We start from the raw sequence: 23284 nt of genomic DNA on the forward strand, positions 1-23284 counted from the left end.
TATTTCTCCATTTTTAAAAATTCACACTGCTAATCTTCAGACCTACAAACTGAACTGGGATAGTTCAAGCCTAGCACAGAAGTGTAGCATAAATGTTAAAAGGAAGTAAGAGGATTGGAGCCACATAGCGGCTTTGTCTACACTACAGACCTTACCGTGGCACAGCTGTGCCGCTGCACTGCTGTAGGTGTCCCATGTAGCTGCTCTATGCTAATAGAACAGAGCTCTCCCATAATTAAACCACAGCTAACAAGTGATGGTAATTCAGTCCGGCACTTTTGTCAGCCGGGGTATTTTTTTCCCACACCCCCAACCAGGGGTGGCTCCAGGCACCAATGTACCAAGCGCGTACCTGGGGCAGCAAGCCACGGGGGTCGGCCTGCTGGTTGCCATGAGGGCAGCAGTCAGGCTGCCTTCGGCGGCATGCCTGCGGGAGGTCCGCTGGTAACGCGGATTCGGCGGCATGCCTGCGGGAGATCCTCTAATCCTGCGGTTTCGGCGGCAATTCAGTACGCTGAAGGCGCGGGACTGGTGGATCTCCCACAGGCATGCCGCCAAATCCGTGTTACCAGTGGACCTCCCGCAGGCATGCTGCCGAAAGCCGCCTGACTGCCGTGCTTGGGGCAGCAAAATACATAGAGCCGCCCCTGCCCCCAACCAAGAAAAGTTTTACCAACAAAAGTGCTAACATAGACAAATCCCGAGGGAGTGTTGCATAAGAAAACAAACATGCCATATGCAAAGCATTATTTTTCTTTAATTAATCAACAAAAAACAAGCAACTTTAAGCATTTTGTCTGCAATTGAATTTGAGTCTTATCTAAGCCGTCTGAAAATTTTCCAGAATACAAGCACTACCTAATTTCACAGTACTGGAACACCTATCATAAAGACAACAACTAATGGGATGAACGGCTATCATAATTTGAAGTTAAAAGAAAGTTTTGTCATTTTACAAGCTTCGTAAGTAACTGCACTTAAAACAGGTATGGTTTGTCAAAAAATATTGTTCAAGCAGAAAAGATTAACACCCAAAGACTTACGATAAAATATCACAAAGAATATATATATACACACACACAAAAATATATATTTAAGTATGAGTATTGGTTCAACACATTTCTGTTTCTTAAATAGTCACAAAGGTGTCTTTACTGATGAAAGGCTTCTAAGCGTATTCTGTTTGGATCCTCTGGATGTCTCAGGGCAATTCCATACCGCAGCAGCAGTTCAACATAAGGTGGCCAGAACGAGTCATTGATTGTCAAATATGGTTCATGTGGTGTACTCATTAATTTGTTTATAAGACGCTGGAAGATCAAGAGAATGAGATTCAAAATATGCATAAAATAGGTTGATTTTTATCTATTTTAATCAAGGAAAGGTGAACACATTGATGTCATAAGAATTGCTTACCTAAAAGATACAAAGCCTGTTCCAAATAGAAATTATTCATTAAAGAATGTTTAATTGATCTTTTAAAGTATGAAATTGTTCAATATAAAATTAAAGTTGATTATCTTCCCTTATTCAACAATATTCTAAATTTCCCCACAATAAAACAAAAGCATATATTGGATTTAGGTATGCATATAGTTATGCAAGCCATTCAATCAAAAGATAATGGAATGTAACTGCAATTTATTTGTTTTTTAAAATAAAAGCCCACAAAGACAATGTAGCAATTTAAGATTTAGTATCTGTTTAACAGGCTTCCAAATTTGAGAGAAAGTTAAGCAAAAAAGTTATGTTCTTATGTTAAATCTTCATTTTAGATATTTTCTCTCTCATACCCACCAACAGATACCGCCTCTCTCTCATTTCACTGCAATATAACTCCCCAAGTGATCTCTTTTGCCAACAAAGGCTCCTTCTCCCTTGCCTTTCTTCAGACTTAAAACAATGGAATTTCCATTCTCTGACCATGAGCCAAGAAACTGCTTTCTGAGTCCCAAAAGGTTCTATTTTTGGCTTTCGGCTCCCCTTTTCCAGTCATCTTCTATTTACTTTTAACCTTAGCTACTAATTTTACTAATTTTAGCTAGATACATATCTTTTCATATTTTTAATGCTTTGTCATCTCCTTGCTATCTATTCCACTTGTTTGTCTTGAGCAAGTGAATCAACGTATTAATCAACTTCCTTCAGTTATGTATCTCAAACAAATCCCTCCACCCCTCCCAAAGCAAGATAAGTACCCACAAACAATTCCATCTTTTTTTTCCTCCTTGACCTAGACTTCGCATTTGACTCTACGGTCTGCAATCTGAACATCAGCCTGGTGTCTCTGTTCCTGTTCTTAGAGCCTCATATATTTGTAAATCTGCCTACTGCCATCTTCACAATATTGTCTGTGAACACCACTGCCTTGACAGCCATGTCAGCCTAAATCCTACCCAGGCTTTCATCTCTACTCACCTTAGCCATTGCAACTCCCTTCTTTATGGCTTCTACAAGTTCTAGCTCTCCAGACTTTAGCATATACACAAAATGTTTCTGCTTGCCTTCTTCCCAATACAAAGATACATCATAATCTTAATCTCCAAATACCCTTATTGATGACTCATTCATTTTATATTCACATCAAAATTGCCTTCCTTCTTTCAAAACACTCCACTGATTTGCTCCAGCCTATCTACCAAAATGTTTGCTCTGTACTTCCCTGCCCCATATCTTCTATTCATCTCTCACAATATTAATTCATGATCTTTCATAAACTGTTGCTCGCGAGACTTTTCAGCAACACCCATATTCTGAAATAACCTTTACCATAACTCTTTCTCTACTGCTTTTATTTAAATTATTTATACTTGTTTTTGTACCATAAGCATCATGTTAGTTCTTCTTCTTAAGTTATTTTTCAAAATAATTCTTAGTTTAACATGAGTGGGAATCATCACTGAAGAGATTTGAAGGAGGAATGTTACACTGTGCATAGAAACATGCAATATCTCTAGAGTATGAAGCAGCACAAGAAAACTTACTGAGGCACTTCTGATAAAAATTTACAAAGGGAATTTAAGGGAACAGGAATTGGCAGATCACATGTTCCTACAGGGGGAGTAATGGAACACATAAGCAAGAGTTTATGCAAAGTTGCTATACGAAATGAAGTTAAATCCAAACATAAAATACAATGTAACACTTATAGGAGTGTCTAAGAATGGCTGCCACAGTGGACTGTGGGTTTAACTACTTTTTATTTTTTTTATTTATACCTATTCTTTGCCCTGGTAATATATGTGATTCCAATTAAACAGTTGTCACTACTGGTATTGTACCTCTATAGCAGAAAATATATACAGTAAGAAACAGTTACTTGCTGTAAGTGTGGTTCTTCAGGATGTGATGCAGACATGGATGCAGACCGTATTCCACTCAGCTGTGTGTATACCAGCACACCAGAGCTGCAGAAACTTGCAAAGCAATACCTGGAGATAGGTGGCACTCATGCCTTGTGGCTGTAACACCTCCCCTGGCTACATTAGGGGGCACCACCACAACCCTCTCTCAGTTCCTTCACACCGAATGCCCAGAATCAAGACTCCGATGCAAAGGGGACAGAGGGTGGTTCATGGAATACACATTTGCATCACATCTAGAAGAACCACATTTACAGCCAGTAACCATTTCTTTTTCTTTGAGTAAACGCAGCTGTGTATTCCTCTTAGGTGACTCACAAAAACAGTCCTCCCCAGGAGGCAATGCTCAAAGTCTACCTAAACAAGGACTGCAGGACCATTCTACCAAAGCTTGCCTCAACCCTGGAAGATGCAGTTATGGTGTAATGGTTCGCAAATGTATGTATCAATGACCATGTAGCAGCCATGCAAATGTCCAATATGGAAACGTCACTCAGGAATGCTATGAATGCTTACACTCTTGTAGAATGAGCTCACACCCACTGACAGGGATTAGCTGAAGCTGTTTCATATGCAATCTTGATGCATGATGTTATCTATTTGGAGATCATCTGTGAAGAGACCGCTTGACCCTTCATGCATTCTGCACATTACACAAACGAAGGAGGTTAAGCACAAACCGGTTTAGGCCTGCCCAGATAAGAGGCTAGACATCCCCTGACATCTAATGTAGGGAGACACTGCTCCTCCAGAGATGAATGCTGCTTAGGAAAGAATGCAGGTAAATATACCACCTGGTTCAAATGAAACTGAAAAACCACTTCAGACAAAAAATTTGGACGCAATAGTAAAGCCACTTTGTCTTTGGAGAATTGTATATATAAGGAGATTCTTTCCTCAGAGCCTGCAACTCTCACACACTCCTTGAAGATGTTATTGCTACCAGGAATACAGTTTTCTGACACAAAAGCAGGAAGGGACAATATGTCAAGGGCTTGAACAGAGGTTCAATTAAGGCCGCTAGGACCATGTTAAGATCCTGTAGAGGAACCAGCTCTTAGTCTGGGGAGGGTGTAGAAAAAGAAGCCCTTTTAAGAATCTGGCTATCATGGTATTGGAGAAGACCGATCTTCCCTGAAAAGGGGGGGATGAAATGCCAATATGATGAAATGCCAGATGCACTTTCAGTTAACTAAATGCAAGTCCCAATGACTAAAAGATGCAGCAGGTACTCCAAAATGTCCTGGATAGAGGACTGCATTGGCTGGATTCCACAAGCTAATGACCACACTGAAAATTGCTTCCATTTCACCACACAGGCCATTCTGGTGGAGGATTTTCTACTGTTAAGGAGGAGTTGTTGGACAGCCACTGAACATCACACTTCCTCCTCATTCAGCCATGTAGCAGCCATGTCATGAGATGAAGGGAGCTGAACTCAGGATGCAAGGTGAAGCCTTGGTTCTGAGTGAGCAAGTCAGGATGGGGAGGAAGCAGTATGGAAGGCTGAACAGATACTGAGAAAAGGTGATAAAACCAGCACTATCTTGGCCACGCTGGGGAAATGAGAATAAGCTTGGGCCAATCCACTACAAGCTTGAGAATGACCTGAGGTGATCAGCATCAGGGGAAAAGAAGAGGAGACACGACTGCCAGCTGAGGAGGAAAGCTTTGGACGGGGAACCAGGACCGAGGCCCCCTCAAGAGCAAAAGGGACGACATTTCTTCTTGTCCCCTGTAGCAAACAGGTTGATCATTGGGATGCTCCAGGCTTTGAAGATAACCCAGAGGACACTTCTCTTCAGACCACTCATGACTCAGAGAAAAATACTTGTGAGGTAGTCCGGAGAGGATTCTTAACATCAGATAAGTGAACGGCTATTGGAGTAACGTTCTCCTTAATGTAGAACTACCACAGCCTGATTGCCGCTAGGAAACGTAAGCTGTAGTATGCTCCCCTTTTTGTTCATTCACATAATGTATCAAGGTGGTATTGTCAGTAAGTATGTGAACCACTGAGTCTCTGACACAGTCTCAAAGTGTGACCTGCCTTGTAAATGGCTCGAAGCTCCAACACGTTGATATGGGGTGATGCCTCCTGTTCCAACCACTGTCCCTGTACTTTTAGGAAGCCCAGGTGCAGCCCTCCCCCCCAGCACATCTGTGAGGCATCCTGGTTGGTGAGGGCTGGACAAAGCGAATGCCTTGACAAACGTTCTCTGGATGCATCCATCACTGCAAGGAGGAAGTTGAGGAAGTGGAGGAAGGTGAGCCAGTCTGTCTAGATGATGAAGAGTAGGATGGGTAGACTTCCTGGAGACACATTTGAAGGGGGCAAAGGCGCAATCTTGCAAACTGAATCACCTGCGTGGAAGTGGACATGTGACCCAAGACCCTCAGACATGTCCGAACTGTCGTGGAAGCCTGAGACTGCAGACTGACGCAAAGATGGCGAACTGTCTGAAAAAAGTAGGTTAGCAGAAACACGTTCAATGTCATGAAATCTAGCAGAGCCTCAATGAACTTCATTTTTTGAGTGAGAGCCATGATTAACTTCCCCGTGTTGAGGATAAGACCCAGATGGTCGAGCAAGCGCAGTGTGGTGCTGACATGAGCACAAACTTCCTCTCTGGTTCCATCCCTCATAACCAGTCATCCCTTCCTCTTGAGATACACCGTAACAATGGCCATGCATTTGGTAAAGTCCTGAGGGGGAAGGAGAAGAGAGGCCGAATGGAAGCATTGCAGACTGAAAGTGGTGTTCCACCATGACAAATAGAAAGAACTTTCTGTGGCATGGCAAAATCCACACATGAAAGTAGGCATCCTGAAGGTCCAAAGAAGCAAACCAGTCATTCTGAGACAATGTAGGAGAATGGTCCATAGAGTGGCCATTAGGAACTCACGTACCTGATATATTTGTTGAGGTTGTGAAGGTCAAGGGTGGGTCTTATCCAAAACCAAGGGAGGGAGGTGTATCAGGAAGTATTGAGAGTAGAAGCCTTGACCTGATGTTCCTGCAGAACCTCCTCCGCTGTTCCCAAAACCAGAAGAGAGCAGACCTGTTTGAGGAGCAGTATCTCATGAGAGGGGTCCCTGAAGTGGAGGTGTGGAGAGGAACTGGATGGCATAACCTGATCTGATGGTGCTTAGGAAAGCAGGCCAGCCTGTCCCCAAACTGGGGAGGATGAGGAGAGGGGAAGCAATGGCTGAAACAGTGCTCTGGAACAAGGAATCAAAATGGGTACTGGGAGGGCGTGTGGATTGGATGAACCCAGAGCCCAACTACTTTCTGCTGTGGGATTTATCCCTCTTTCTGGGGTAGTCCCATTGCCAAGGAGAATGAACAGGCTGGCCAAATGTATGCTGTAGATAATGCTGCTGCTGCTGTTGAATGCCATATTGGTGCCTTTACACTGCCAGCATGTACACCTCCAAGGACTGAAGGGCTGCAGCATCTTGTCAGTTTTGTCTGACAACAGAATTTGGCAGTAGAACGGCAAATATTCAGTTGCTTGCTGGACATCAGGAGCAATGCCCAAACTCTGCAGCCAGGAAGCTCTCCTCTTGGTGACCGCAGAGGCCATCACCCTGGCTAAGGTGTCTGCGAGGTCTAGTTAAGATGTCCTTGGAGTCTGCGCCACCAAGCAGCCCTCAGTCACAAATGTCAGAAATTCTTCTCGCAAGACGCCGTGCAGCTCATCTGTGTACTCTGACATAGCTTGCTGGTTAGCAATTTGCATCTCCTTGGGGATGGTCATAAACCTGCCTCGTCAGGTGCTGTGGTTCACCACAGTTGCAACTAGGGAATTTGGGACCGGATGAGAATAAAACACCTCAAATTCCCATATGGGAATGAAATGGAGCTTTTCTATGTACTTAGCCCCAGGCAATACCAAAGCTGGCATGCTCCAGAGTGCCTTAGCTAGTTCAAGAAGCCTATAATTGAGAAGTATGGCTACTTTCCCAGGGGCAGATGGCAACAGGATATCCACTATTTGCGCATGTTCTCTTGCAAGAACTCCACTTGAAAACTGATGGAAGCAACTACAAACCACAAAAGGTCTTGCTATGCCTTATAATTCTCTGGTATGGAAGAGGAGAATGAGACAGGCTGCACAGAATCATCCAGAGATGAAGAGGAGGCCCTTAACTGAGCCAAAACCAGATTCTGTTCCAGGGCTGATAGACCGTGGCAGGACGACTCTGGAGGCTCCACAGGGAGGACCACAGATACCTGGGCGTGTCACAGATCAACAGTCACTGCCAAAGCCCTGGCTGGAGATCTTGCCATCAAGCAAGATGAAGTGTAGGACCTCACCAACAAAGGAGTATCCCACAGATTCCATGGTGGCCACTAGCATGGATAAGGCATTGGTAGTCAGCCTCCATCCTGACCACGAGACGTGTACCAATCCATCAATTCCCCCTGAGGCTGGTCAGGTGATGGAGAGTGAGAGGATAACAACCTCGACTCAGATGCTGAGGAGCCTCAGGATCCCAGGGATAAGGACAGAGGAAAAACTAGAGAGAGCGAGTAACTGATCTGACTTGTCCATCCCTAGAACGAGGCAGGAAGCGGCGCTGCCAATGGAAGCGGTACCGTTGGTACCGACCATGCTGATGCCACATGCCAGAAGTGGTGTTGATCCTGAAGTCAGCAGTGATACCAGAGTGTCTGACAGTATCAACATTGAGCAGTGAAAGCCGCCATGGTGCCAACTGCAGTGGTGCTGAGGAGATTTCTGGTACCAAGGTCCCTTGTACCAATCCTGGCATTGGACCTGCTTCCATAACCTGTGGAAAGGGAACATTGGGCTGCAGTGCTGGACTCATCGGTACTGGACTCAACAGATGCTCAGTGGCCAGAACAAGAGTCAACAGTACAGTGTTTCTAGCCTCCTACTTGGTACCGGGGAAGGGTTAGAGGTATCTGCGCCATCCTATACACTAGCACCAACTTTGTGCTAGTTCCTGCTTTTCCTGGGGGAAGTGGAATAATCACCTGAGACCTGGAGTGGTTTTGATTGGTCTTATGCAACCGTCTCCTTGGCAGAGAAGACAGGGAACAACAGCTCCTCTGTTTCTTTGCAGAGGCACCTGCTCCGAAATGTGAAACGGCAGCACTCTTGGAACCTAAGGGCAATCTCCGACTTGATGAGGGCTTCAGTACCGAAGCAGGCCGCATGGCCTGTTCCAGCAGTTGCTGTTTCAGGAGAAAGTCCCGAGCCACTTGAGTCCATTTCTAACACTAACATAAATAACACTATGGTACTGCTAATTATATATTACAAGGGAAAAACTAAACTAATTGAGAGGTTGTGAGGTTAAGACCACACAGACCTCTGACTCCAGCCACGGAGGATAAGAAGGGACTAAGGGAGGATTGGGGCAGCGCTGCCTCGTGAAGCCAGGGGAGGTACTATGGCCACAAGGTGTGAGTGCCACCTCTCTATGGGTACTGGTAGGCAAGTTTCTCCTTCTCTGGTGCACTGGGCACACACACACCTAAGTGAAATACATGGCTGCATCTACTCAGAGAAGACACTTTATAGCAGCCACATAAATTAAAAGCAATACATTGATAATTTTAAAAGATAAAGTAAACATGGATAAATTGTGGAAACATGGATGGGAATGGATACATTATTTGGTCCCAGTTCTGAATAGGAATAGCTTAGATTTACACAAACAATAAACCCTAAATTTGTGATCACAAAAGTAAAATGTGCCTCGTTTTGCATTTGTCTCTAAAACAACAGTTTTGAAATTTAACAGGCACTGAAACTAGCACTAAATGGCTCAACAAAAAAATAAAACAAAGATCAGTGACACTCAAAGTTTAGGCTAAGATCATTAAAATTAAAAACAAGTCTGAATTTCTGGAACTAGTTTATTCTTTCAAACAGAAATCAAACATCTGGGTCTTTTAGTACTATGCAGGTGTTTAAAATTAGTTAAGGGAATATGAAGAGTAATTTTAAGGTATACGTTTTTCAAAATTATATTTCCACAAGACTTAACTCGTTTGGCTACTTTAATTTTTGATTTGCTTTCAAGCTATACCTAATTTGGCACTAAAAGGCATGCTGAGATACTTGAAGCATGTAACATGAAGTTGAAGTTAATGACATAAGTACAAAAACTCTCAGTCTGCACTTTCAAATAAAGCATAACAATGTCATAGTGACCGGATTTTAGCATCTAAACACCAGAATGTTATAATTCTGCAGGACTTCCCTCAGAACAACTGCTGTTCTTCATGGAGGTCTTGATCACACAGACCCCTATAAAAAAAACAACCCTGTATTCCCAAATATTAAGTTTAGGATAGAGAAGCTGCTGACATCCAAACGACCTTTTTAGCTCTATCAGATTTACGCCTTACAAATTCATAATTTATTTGGGTTTTTACAAATTATAACAGGCGTGTCCATTCAATAATTGAGCATCCTTGGCAATTAAAAAAAAAACACAAAACCTAAAAAAAAAATAAAAACAGACCTATCAATTCCTATCGATCAAATCAAATAACCCAACAATATGAATATATTAGAAATTAATTGACTTGTTGCTGCATTATATTTCAGAACTGTGTACATGCAAATAGTACAAAATATAAAAGTTAAACATTTTAGTTCAGGTTTTTTAACCAAACCATTTTAATATTATTTTCTAATATGAACCATTAAGTTAAGAGTTATAAAATCTGACTTAAAAATTAGTGAATATAAAGATGACTTACGTTTGACTTTGTATCTTAAAATTAGAAGTTTAAAAGCCTATAATTTTTCAATTCAAATTGTAGGATCAGTTTGCTAAATTATGCTTACAATTTTAAAGAGTTTAGTACCATAAACTTTGGGTGTCCCGGGGATTAAAAGAGGAAACCAGTAAGATTTTTTTGAACACTGTTTCTATTATCTTAGTTATTTTAATTATATTATCACACACTATCATTAATTTTGTTTATATGCTATTGCCAGTTTTGAGCATTGTAAGAAAAAAAAATGACATCACACACAAAACCATTTTACCTCTAAAATTTCATGTAATGTTACCAGTTGTACAGTTGGTTCTTCAGCTGGACTCTACAAAAGCAGCAAAAAAGATGTTCAAATTCTAACAGAGTCAGAAAAGAACGTTAATTGACAAAGAAAAATTTCAGTGCAAATAATTCAGAGTAATGAATAAACTGATTTTTTTAATTTAAAAATGTTGTCATATTACAAAAGTTACATATTTTAATCCTATATTCAGCAACAAATTCAATGTAAACTCTAAACATAAATGAATGTTTCTCTTAAACTAAGTTAAAAATAAGATATGAAATGTTACGTCTGTCAAGAATGGGATTCACATTTTATTAATTCAAACATCTTATTATTAAACATGCATGGGAGTATACAGTACTCATTCTGTGTCTAAGATTGGTAAGAAAAATCACAAGATCAATGCCTTTAAGTAAATTTTCTAAAGTTCTGGGCAAAGAGATGTAAACATGCGATTATTGCAAAACATTGTAATCTTGTTTTAAGAGTTCAGTCCATAGTGCCTTAATGTTTACTCTTAATTTATATTGCAATTTAATATTTTTTGGTTTAAGCCTCTAGAGGTTACCCAAATACAAGAAACAAAATTCAGTTTTGCCATAGGATTTTCTTTAAATGTTTTCCTTTTTTAATGTTATCATTTGAAACTGTCTTCATTTGTAACATAGAGCCAGTTCATGAGTCTTACAAGTTAAAGGATGGTCAGGATTTATTATAAACCCCAACTTTGGAGTGGAGGAAGAACTAGGTGATTTATAAAAATTGACATAGGGCCAAATCCTACCTCCTTCCTCCATGACTGTGGAGGGTCCCCTGACAGCAGCACTTCCGAGGCTCTGCTGCACCAGAGACCATGTTTGGTAAGGGCCACAAAGGGGTGAACACACGTCCCGTTGTGCTACAGAGCCCTCCTCCATGAGTTCTCCTTGCACTATGGGAGCAGGGGACATGGAGACTATATTACTCTACGGGCTGCAGCAGCCTTCATGGAGTGGTTCTAAAGACATTCTGCCAGCCTTGGGTGATTTTTTCTTCTCACTTCTTCGGCTGGGCACTGGATTCAAGATTTGCCAGTAAAGCTAGAATTGGCATATGGAGTATCAGCATGGGAGACATTTTAAACAATTGTACAAAGAGAAATTATTAGTTTGCTACTTTAAAGTCCTAAGGATGTTAGCTCAAACATTACTTTTAAAGAAGTTTTTATACTTGCAAAATTAAAAAAAAAATAAAAAAAAGATTTGACTTTATTTTTGGTAGACCAATGGTGTTAAATGTTTACAGTTTCTTAAAATAGGTTCCGATTCTGCAGTGTGATAAATTTAACCAGCACCATACATTACATTACTTTTAAGCAAGATAGCCATCACCACATGGGAAAAAGTATATTTTTTTCCTTTCCACAAGTACAATTTACATATAAAATATTTCTTGTAACGTGAACTTTCAGACTGCTTTGTGTGACAAAAAGGGTGCATCTTTCTTTTGAGACTGGAGAGTGAAAAAAATTAAGGCGCTTGCTTGAAGCAGTCTCAAGTGCCAAATTTGCAAAGCCAAATACAAATAGGGTGTCTCAGGTAGGACCATGAAAGCCTGTAGTGCATTTTAGGTCCATTTCTGTGAATGTTAGAGTAATAACAGCGGTACAAGCTGAAGTAACATTTAGTAACATCAACAGCCATAATTAGGTCTTACCTATTGGCTATATCCTTGGTCCTTTGCAAGCATTTCTGAAACCATTCCATGTTTTATTTTGCCATATTTGGCTTATTTTGTCAGTGGGGTTTGGGGTGCTGGATTCACCGCACAAGTCACAGGATGTGTGTTGCACTCCATCTGCCTCCATAGACCCTGATGGACTATATTACTGTGCTCTAGGTACCTGGAGTGCGCCAGCAGGGGCACAAAGAGCAGTTAGAATGCAACACACAGCCTGTGACTTGCTTGATTGCAGTGTGCCAACCCATTCAAAATGGCCACAGCTTGCTTCCTAGCAGAATGACCCTCACTCTGCAGTCTGCGCATGTGCCACAGGGGCAGGAATGCCCTCAGAAATTTCTCTTGTGGTATGCTGTGAGGGAGTCATCCTGCCCCCAGAGGATGGTGGGACACTGGATGCTGAAGTGGAGTTGCTGGCTGGGCTGAAAGAAGGATTAGGTGGGTTTCAGAAAGCTGGGAAAGGGACTTGTTAGGGTGGAGTTGGGGGATAAGCAATAGGGATGAAGGGGACTGTTTGGTGGGGTTGGGGTAAAAAGGGAGTAGCTGCCCAGTGTCAGCTGGCTCATGGAGACGAGGCACCAATACCAGGTGTAGGCAGTGCTTGATGGGTGGTGGTTACTTACTGGTGCTGCAGCAACTGCTTGCAATGTCACATACCCAGAGGTGCCCATTCAGCCCCAGGTACTGGCAGTCATGCAGAGGGAGAAGTTGCAGGGATGCCAGCATGTCATCCCTGCCACACACTGCTTGTGCTCTCAGCTGAGCTCCATGCTCCCTGTGGCACTTGGTTACACAGCAGCCACTTTTTGGGCTCCTGGCAGACACACTGGTCTGGGAAGGTTTCCTCCTACCAGGAGAGCTCACCCATGCAACTGAGGAGCTACCCTGCAAGCCTCTCCCAGCCCGACTGACAAAATGGTGGCACTTGACATGTGTACGGCCAGGCTGCAGATACCCCTGCACAGGGGAGCTGGCAGTGGAGAAGAACACCCCTGCAGATGCAGCACTGTGTTCATCAGACCCAAGTGGTGAATGACATGCAACACATACATAATCTTCCTAATTTTTTGATATATTTGCAAAATTCGTAGATTTACATCTGATTTGATAATTTTGTAACCACACTTAAAAATTGGGAGAATTATTAAAAAGTAGGGAGAGTTGGCAGCTCTGCATTAGGCATGCAAGAGGCCTCTTTGAGATCAATGGGATGCTTAAAGTTAAGCATATGCTTAAGAGTTTGCCAGATTGGGGCCTATGAAACGAACCAGTTGCTGACAATGGTTGTCAATAATGGGTCCCTCTGAACCAGCGTGGAAAATGGTTTAACTACTAATGCAGACAAGGACAAAGTATGTGAATTACTATTAAATTAAGGTTACAGATATAACATGGCTGAAAGCAGCTGTCTCTCTTTCTCACTAGCAGTTCAACCATTCCCTATACTGGTTCTGGGAACCTGATGCTGAACAGACAGGGCCTAAGTGTCCTCAAGAGCCCAAAATAGAACCTTACTAGTTTTTTAGGTTTTTAGTTTTTGTAGCTATTCTTTTAAACAGTAATGATAAAGTATTTGATTTTACAATGGACTTTGATTTTACTATTTAAAATGCTCCCTGACTGCCTATTTCCCCTAAAGTTTAAAGATGACTTTTAGCTCAGTTTCCCTGAGTAGGAAGTTGAGGTTAATAGTCTAAACTATTCTCTGTAACACTTTTGTGCCAACAATATTGCTGAAGAATTAAAATTTGTCTTTGAAGAAAAATATGAACCTATCCAGATGGGAGCAGGGTAGACTAATTCAGAACTTGTTTCACTAAGCCTCCATACCAGCCCTCAATGATATAACCAAACTTTGAAAGGTATCACTTAGACAACAAGAACAGTTGTAGGAAGTAACTCGGACATTAAGGTCAGAAGGGACCATCATGATCATCTAGTCTGAGTTCCTGCACATTGTAGGCCACAGAACTTCATCCACTCACTCCTGTAATAGACCCATAACCTCTGGCTGAGTTACTGAAGTCCTCAAATCATGATTTAAAGACTTCAAGTTACAGAGAATCCACCATTTACACTAGTTTAAACCTGCAAGTTACCAGTGACCTGTGCTGCAGAGGAAGGCAAAAATTCCCCAGGGTCTCTGCCAATCTGACCTAGGAGAAAATTCCTTCACGACCCCAAATATGGCGGTCAGTTTGACCCTGAGCATTTCAGCATGACCCAACGGCAAGTTAACTGGGAAAGAATTCTCTATAGTAACTCAGAACTCTCCTCATCCAGTATCCCATCAACAGCCATTGAGGATATTTGCTACTAGTGGTCACAGATCAGCTATATACCACTCCAGGCAGTCTCATTATACCATCCACTCCATGAACTTATCAAGCTCATTCTTGAAGCCACTTAGGTTTTTTGCCCCCATTACTCCCCTTGAAAGGTTGTTCCAGAACTTCACTCCTCTGATTGTTAGAAATCTTCATCTAATTTCAAGCCTAAATTTGTTGATGGTCAGTTTATATCCATCTGCTCTTGTGTCAACATTGGCACTTAACTTAAATACCTCCTCTCTCTCTCTGGTATTTATCACTCTGATGTATTTATAGAGAGCAATCATCTCTCCCCCTCAGCCTTTGTTTGGGTAGGCTAAACAAGCCATGCTCTTTGAGTCTCCTCTCATAAGGTAGATTTTCCATTCTTCTGATCATCCTAGTAGCCCTTCTCTGCACATGTTCCAGTTTGAATTAATCTTTCTCAAATGTGGGAGACCAGAATTGCACACAGTATTCCAGATGAGGTCCCACCAGTGCCTAGTATAATGGTAGCAACACTATATGTATGACTTAAATATGATTTCCACTTTTCCAGCATTGTGACTTTAAAATTATATAAAACCAAGTTAAAGAAAAATTAATAAAAATCTTTCAAATTTGATAATTTTAAAGAAAATCTTACTTTTTTCTTCTTTTTAGCACTTTCATCTTCTTCTGGGAGAGGAAAATGTTCTTCTAGGAACTCCCCCAGAGCACTCAAGAGCTCTTCCTTATATGCCCTTATTTTCAGCATTTTACTTTTCAGTTCTTGTAACGCTCTAAAAACCCAATGTAAAAATAAAGTTTAACTGATGTGACATGTAATTCAATAAAAAAGGTACTGTTGCTGAAGTAATGGCATCAATAACCTGAATATCACAAAGTGCAAGTGCAGCCTGTAGCATATTTGCAACCTAGATTTCAAATTTATTTTATTACTTGATTATTTGATCTTTACCAAAAAGATATCAAACATTAATATTAGATTTTTAAAATCTATTTTAATTGTCATACTAATATTCAATCCTTTAACTTTTTTTGCTGGAAAAAAGCACTATAAATACCTTTTTTCAGAAAATTGTACCACTTGATTTTTCATTTCTTCATGTGTTACATCAAGAGCATCTACTAGTTGCTGCTGCTCATCCAGCCACTGCTGTTCTCTTTAAATATGAAAGTGAGAAAAAAATGAGAGAGGGAACAATGGATAATTAGAAGTTTTCAGACCTACCAAAACAATGCTTCTCACTTGATTTGCTATCAAAATTGTATGGCATTCATAAGCTCAATTCACTTTATACCTTTTCATGTCTTCCTTCAGCTTTTTATTCTTTGACTGAACTGTAGACAGCACCATTTCAAGATCATGGTCTACTTTCTGCAACTACAAAATTGGAAATTGAAGTGTATATTATGGAGAAATGCCACTCTATTAGTGCTACGTAAAACAAAACCTGATAGTGCTGTTGTGGTATCACTCAGATACCACAGTGACAGGAACCAAAATTATCTTGACAGACAAATCTGTAACAACCCACATCTCACATAACAGCATACTGCAAAACGAATAGTTGGCAGAACAACAATTACGGCACTCCAAAGTGAGAACATCTCAAAGAAAGGGTGATTACTCTTACTAATCGAACTGACGATGAATGAGGTATTCATATCTTGGATAGGGAAATGGTACAAGTATAAGACACTGCAGTCTGGTTCATTTCAGACTATTTCTCAGTAAAGAAATTTAGGGCTTGACTCTGTCAGAGGCTCCATGCCATGCACTCCACATAGGCGTGGCCAGTACCCTGGGTCCTTAGTTGATGCATGGCTTACTGAAGACTAACACTGAGATGCTCTCTGTCCTTTTGAGATTGATGTGGCTCCCTTAATAAGTTTGGGGCTCTCCACTACACACTATCTTTAGATGCTTTTGTGTCCCTGTATAGGAGTTCTCTGAGGTTTGTCTACCAGATGATGGGAGAACCTGATCGCACCCAGTTACTTGCACTGGGAGGTTCTGGCACAGGTCCTAGTTCCTTACTTCTTACATAGGCCCTTACCCTTTGCGGGACTTCACTCCCCATAGGGACAGGGTGAAGATCTCCTAGATGGGAGTTCCTCCTGTGGCTCCAGGAGTCTCCTGTTCAGCAGTCCTGCTCCTTCACCTCAGCTGACTGCAGCTGCCTTCCTTTTAAAGGCCTTCCATCTAGCCCCGCCCCCATGCCCTGTCTAGCACCTTCCTCATCAGTGTGAGGTCTATACACCCCATTACAGTCCCTTTATTATGTAATTATAAAATAAAATTTAAATTTGGCTCCCAACAAATACAAATGAAATATAGAAAATATTCCCCAGGAGCAGAAGGGTTTTATATACACAGGATTTATGAGAAATGCAGTATCCCTCAGCTAAACTAACCACAAAATGGAATGTCAAACCAAACGTAGTGGAGAGGATATTCACTCAAAGGAAAATACATAGCCAATCTTTTTGTTAAAAGAGCATTTGTATTGGCAGTTTGGTTCCCTGGCCTGACTGATACAAGACAGAGGAAAGTTGCTGGGAGGTTGCCAAACCAAAAAGGTAGGTGAAGCAAAAGTTATTTTTAAACAAAACCCATATAATCTAAATGTGTCTTTATGTGTTAGCCAAAGTATAACTATTCATTTCAATGTTATAGCCACAAGAATATTCCCAGCTAATGTTACATACTAATGTCCAACCAATATATTGAAATGCTACCACTAACACATTCTTTATTTGTCCTCTCTCCCCCAGTCTGGAAGAACTCAAATAGGTATTTGCATATATTATTCCTACAGAACTCTAGAACTCAGAGTACTGCCTCTTCTGCACAGCACATTATTTTTTTTAAATCATATCTTAAACATAAAAGACACCATATAATAAGTTCTGGTAAAAAGATCATTTTCACTATAACTAAAAATATTCAGTACTTAACAAAGTTCAGGAAAAAGCAAATTAAAAAATTAATAGTGCTCAAATGGGCACACACAATTTCTCATGGCTAGCCAATCACATGAAAAGAAACTTGTAAAAAACCTACTTGTAAGAAGTTACTTCCAAGTAATAAACTAAGACACTTACCTCTTCCTTTCCTAATGCTACCAGAACATCTGGATTGGTGGAGATTACTGAAAAATAAAACAGACTGTTTTACCTGATTTTTTTTAATATAAACAAATATTAATAAATTTAGCAAAATAAGCAGGTCAGACTTTTGAGGAAGACATACCATTTGCATTATCATAGGGATGAAGTCAAATATCAAAAAAATGGCCCTATCAAATGTCTAATCTGCACTGAGGAAAATATTGTTTTAATATCAATTTCCCCCATGGTCCAAACTGCACACATTACTCTACATATATCACAAACTGAACTCCAATTTTAATAAAACTTGTCTGATCAATAGGTATGACAGAACTTCCTCCAGCCTACAAGCCAAAGTTTTTGCAAAACATTTTAAATCCAAGTTACGTAAGAAGATTGTTTGATACAAGGCACTTTTCTCAGGGTCTTAAGTCTTTTTTAAGAATAAGAGAAACTGAGGTAATTAGAAGAACATGAGAAGACCTTTCCCTTTGTTTAAAAAAAAAAAAATCTTCCACCAGGGATCCATCAACATATTCTGCAGTCATTTATAATACTTCTCTCAAAACCATCTGAACTTCGTGCTTTAGGTTATGTTTACACTAACAAAAGTCACCCTTCACTCAAAAACTCCAGTTGTTCAAAAGAAAGAAGAGGTAATTGGACATCATTAAAAAAATGGATTAAATTATGGAGAGAGCTGATTATTTTCACAGAAAGAGAGATTCTTTTTAAAAAGGTGCAAATGCAAGAGATCATCTCAGATTCATCTCATTAATTCAGAGCTTCCAGGTTGTTTGATACATTTGAAGTGTTGATTAGGTGTGCCATCATCCTCCCTGCTTTGCTTATATGTGAATAAAAACATGGATTTTGAGAAACTAAAGCATGCATTTGCAACTTTTTATGTAGTGAGAGAAATTAAAGCTACCATAGCAGCTTCAAATTGTTATAGCACCAGAAGCATATTTGTGTGTCAAAATATGGACATCAAGATCCATAATATCTCATCCTAACATAAGCAATTCCCGTGATAAAGCTTTCTTTTTACTAAAAGGAAAAGAAATTATAGCTCCCCATATAGAAGCATTAGCTGTCTTCCAAAATATAGGTGCACTTAATACATTTGCAAAAATAAATCTATTTTAAAAGATTTTTAAATAAAAGTTTGGTTAAACCTCCATGAATATTGAACAAACTGTGAAGTAGTGATTTCAGCAGTGATCAGAGTATGAGCTGATACTGAAACAAGGAAGATTTCTGTACCCAAAGTGTGTTCAATTAAAGTGTGATTAAAAAAAGTGTCAGGTAAAGAATTACGAGCATGTGAGACAGAAGTAAAATCACAAAAGATGAGTAGAACCTCCATGAACTAAGCTGATGTTAATCATCATCATGGCTTTAATCATCATCATGGCTATATTTCGCGATGACAAAGACTTGAAAATGTCTTAAATGCAGAATTCATTTAGTTAGAGTTCTGCTCTTCCCTTTCAATAGGCCAAGATCCAGTCAATGACATTTGATATGAAGAATCCAAAGAAACCAATTTTCTACACTTTGTGATGATCACAAATCCTTTCTATCTTGAATTATCCACTTCAGTCCATTCAAAATCACTTCTTTCCTACCTCTTCCTTCAACTTAAAGCATTTCTACCTAAGTACTTGTATGCCTCCTTTAATCGTAATATCTGAGTGCCCATCAAGTATTTAAAAATAGAAGTAATCTCCTGCTGAAGAGAATTCAATAGTCCACATGCAGTAAATTCGGTCTCCTGCGCTATGACTTGTGGAGGTCGTGGTTGTAGAAGGAGAGGGAATCTCTTTAGAAGCTAGGGCCAATCCCATGAAGGACTCTGAATATCAGGATAGAGACTTTGAATTGTTCTGTATTCAATGGTGAGCCAGTGCATAGCATGGAGGCAATTTTAGTCACTAGGCATATATGCTGATGCATCTTCTACCACTTGAAGCCTTTTCCTGGTGTGTGATTTTATTCCTACATACAAAATATGAAGAAAAAAAAAATCAAGCCTGGAGGTCACAAATGGAATAGCAAGCCAATGTGTAGCATGACTGCAATGCAAAATACTACCAGATGTTAGCAATGCAAGGAATCATTACTATGCAAGCCTTTGTATGGAAACGCCAATTCAAGTGATAGGAATCTGGCACAATATTGATATCATGCACACAAAAAAAGTACTATACATAGACCACATATGTTTTATAAACTTTAAAATGTGGTTAATTCTTATTTTGAAAAGAGAAAAATTCAAATCTATTTTAAGTGCCAACTGCTTGTTAAAAAGTTATAATTCAGCTGATTAAGCATCTCTAGAGCTATATATAGAGTATCAGAAACCCAGAAAGAACAAGAGACTAAAGAGTCTTGCAAAAATAAAAATTTGCATTGTGGATTCAAGCCTGTGTGCCAAGATTTTGCCCAATGAAATTTGTAACTGCCAAGTTATAACCCCCAAAAGCAAGGTTTATAATGGAAACGCTGACAGACACTCAATTATAGTAATTGTACTGGTTATTGCTAAAAATATACAGCAGGGTACAAGACAGCCTGACATTCAGGCTCTAATATTGAGTTGTGGCAACTTGACTAATATCCCTATCCCATATTTAGCATCATTTAGACAGCGTTTTCTGTTAACAAAGCATCTTCTCTCTCACAGTGAGGAATAGGTACACTGAGAAAATTCCAGATGGACACAGAACAGTGAAAGCATGGCAGTTCTTTATTTTCATATAAAGGCCATAATCTTATGACATCTCTTAAAGTTAATCCCCACCTCCAACGAAGTGGCTCAAAAGAGACTTATAAGTAACAAGGGAAAGCCTAGACTGTAAAAAGTTAAGTTATATATATGTTGTATGGAATATAGTTGTAGCTGTGTTGGTCCCAGGATACTGAAGAGACAAGGTAGGTGAAGTAAAATTACCTCACCCACCTAGTCTCTTGAGGTTATTGATACATTATATACACATAATTTCTGTACTATAAAATTAACATATGTAATAAGAAATCTAACCAGGTGCAAATAAATTAGAACATTATGAGCCAACTAATACTCAAACATAATGCTAAAAATATTTAATGCCACAAGAATCTATTTTTGTAACACAAATAGCTTAAGATTTTAAAAATGATTAAATATTTATAGTACAAAAACATAAGCATTTATCTTAGCAAAAATAAAAATTAAAAGTGCTTGCAATCCTTATGTTACAAGGATGATCATCAGCAGTGGCCAAGAAGAAATATTCTCCCATAGGACAGCACTGCACAATTTGGTACAATTGGTCTAATTTTGGTCTACTCCTTTGTCTGAAGCATTTGGAACTGACCACTGCTAGAGACAGGTCCCCAGACCAAACAAACTACTGATGCTTTCCTATTATGGAAATTCTTATCACCCTATATATAAAGAGAAAAAAAAGTAGTATGTTTAGGAAGAGATGGTTAGGTTGCTGGTATACTGTGACCACTGCCTACCACCTTTATGGTGCAGGTAGTCCGGTGTGGAGAGTACTGGCATACGCCTTCCTGCGCCGCTTCCGAGGGCTCCGATACAACCGGCAGCTCCTTTTTTTTCCCCTCCATCCGAGAGCTCAGCACATGGGGCTCTCCAGGCCTCGTACTCCTCAGCGAGTACTTCAGGAGGTGAGGGCCGCTTTGTCGCCCACTGCTGGGGCCTACATCAACCGGGTCCTGCGAAAGGGCATGCCCCGCCCACCCTCCACCCCAGGCCCTCCGGACCTTTTCATCAGGCCCCTGCCCAGTGGACCCAACCGGCCCCCCTGCCCCTTCACCGTGAGCCGGCTGCATGACTTGCAGTCGTTCGTTTCCAGACCGCGCCAAGAAAACATCTATACATGCTCGTGCTCCACACCCTTCACTTCCTCACCCTCGTGTCCCACCCTGACACGAAGTGACGGGAGCTCCTGCCACCTTTCGAGGGTGAGGCACCCTGGTGGGCCAGCCTATACTCTACCCTGGTCCCGAGGCCCGCCGGGGATATCAGTTGGTGGCTCCTTCATGGGGCAGTGAGCACAGGCGTGTTTCTGGCGCAGTTTACCCCCGTCCCGGACACTTGCCCCTTCTACAGTGTGAGGGAGAACCTGGCGCACGTTTACCTGGAGTGCGCCAGGTTGCAGTCCCTATTCTGGCTCCTCTTAGACATCCTGTTACGTTTTTGGTTGCACTTTTCCCCTCACCTTCTTATTTATGCACTCCCTATCTGTGGCCCCACGAAGTCAAGTGACCTCCTGGTCAACCTCCTCCGGGCCCTGGCTAAAATGGACATCTATAAAACCAGGGAGAGGAGGCTGGCCGATGGGGTCTCCTGTGACTGTGGGGGCCTACTTGCAATCCTCTGTCCGTTCACATATCCGGGCAGAGTTCCTCTGGGCGGCGTCCACTGGCTCCCTTGACGCCTTCAAGGAGCAGTGGGTGCCGTCCGGGGTTCTCTGCTCTGTGTCCCTGTCAGTCAGGTTCCCTTCGTTTGACCCTCTGACCGCACTCCTGTTCCCCCGTTATTTCATTAGTTGTCCCCCAGAATCATTTGGTTTGCAGGCCCAGTGGATCCTCCCCTTAGGCTTGGGGGAGGTCCTTTAGCAGTGGGCGCCCACTTCCTAGATCCCAGTAGGACCAATGTAGTCTCATTGATTTCTTATACTTCTGCATCTGTCTGTATCCATCTGTTGCTTTGTCTTATATTTATTTAGCTGTAAGCTCTTTGGGGTAGAGACTGTACTTTTGTTCTGTGTTTGTACAGTGCCTAGCACAATGAGGTCTTGGTCCATGACTAGGACTCGTACCCAGCACAATAGTACAAAATCAAAGCTATGGTGTCTTGCAGAAAGTTTAAAAAAAAATTCTATTTAATATTTATTCAGTTGATATTACATAAGGAGCAGTAACAACACCTAAATTAAGGTTGTCTAGTACTTCCCATTGTAATTTTTTTTCATTCTTCCTTTGAAGAACTAACACTTCCAAGGTACACCATAAGTACCTGAAATTTAACAGAGGAGAAGAGGTGCCTATTGCTATTCCTATTACAAATCTGTTCAGATATTGCTGAGCTATAAACTGTTCAAAACCACGATACGCAGTTTGCATTGTGATCCAATCACTTTGGAAGCAACATAAGCTAAACTAGAATAGCCCAGTGGTTCGAGCATTGGCTGCTAAACCCAGGGTTGAGAGTTCAATCCTTGAGGGGGCCATTTAGGGATCTGGGGCAAAAATCTGTCTGGGGATTGGTCCTGCTTTGAGCAGGGGGTTGAACTAGATGACCTCCTGAGGTCCCTTCCAACCCTGATATTCTATGATAGAAAAAGCACTCTTATTCCGTGTGTGCATGAGGAGAGCTATATCAGTATAATCATGCCGGTATAATTATGCTGCTAAATCTCTTCATGTAGACAAGTTCTAAAATAAGTTTGTATAGAAAAAGGATCTTTGCTGATTAAGAATTCATCTGTTCTATCCAGAGCCAATCTTCCATTATGGAGAATAAGATGACATTTTGGGCTATAATACCATCAGAGGATATTCAGGTTTGTGTCTTCTTGTTGAATAGATTCTGCTGGATCTTGCTTTTCCAATGCCTGGCCAAATTAGGGTCTTCGGTAAACTCAAGTTAACTACAATTCAGTTCAGACCAAATGGTGCTGAAGCTATTGGGCAGAAGAGAGAACCTTGA

At 40.9% G+C, this 23284-nt stretch overlaps 1 protein-coding gene across 3 annotated transcripts in view; it reads right to left on the minus strand.

The window, feature by feature from the left end:
* Nucleotides 1-737: 737 nt before the first annotated feature.
* The window catches only part of CENPK (centromere protein K), a 42275-nt gene continuing 19728 nt past the window's right edge, over nucleotides 738-23284 (minus strand). The window contains exons 6-11 of one of the 3 annotated variants that reach the window (XM_039544920.1): nucleotides 17554-17600; nucleotides 15747-15829; nucleotides 15510-15608; nucleotides 15089-15224; nucleotides 10400-10453; nucleotides 738-1310 (exon numbers count right to left, since the gene is read on the minus strand). In XM_039544920.1, coding sequence (XP_039400854.1) covers nucleotides 1152-1310; nucleotides 10400-10453; nucleotides 15089-15224; nucleotides 15510-15608; nucleotides 15747-15829; nucleotides 17554-17600 — 578 coding nt within the window. In that variant the 3' untranslated portion in view covers nucleotides 738-1151. Of the gene's footprint in view, nucleotides 1311-2885; nucleotides 3052-10399; nucleotides 10454-15088; nucleotides 15225-15509; nucleotides 15609-15746; nucleotides 15830-17553; nucleotides 17601-23284 lie in introns of those variants that run through there. The other 2 variants (XM_039544921.1, XM_039544922.1) reach the window with 2 other exon arrangements.

Source organism: Mauremys reevesii, linkage group 6 (assembly GCF_016161935.1).
Source record: "Mauremys reevesii isolate NIE-2019 linkage group 6, ASM1616193v1, whole genome shotgun sequence".
Taxonomy (NCBI): Eukaryota; Metazoa; Chordata; order Testudines; family Geoemydidae; genus Mauremys; species Mauremys reevesii.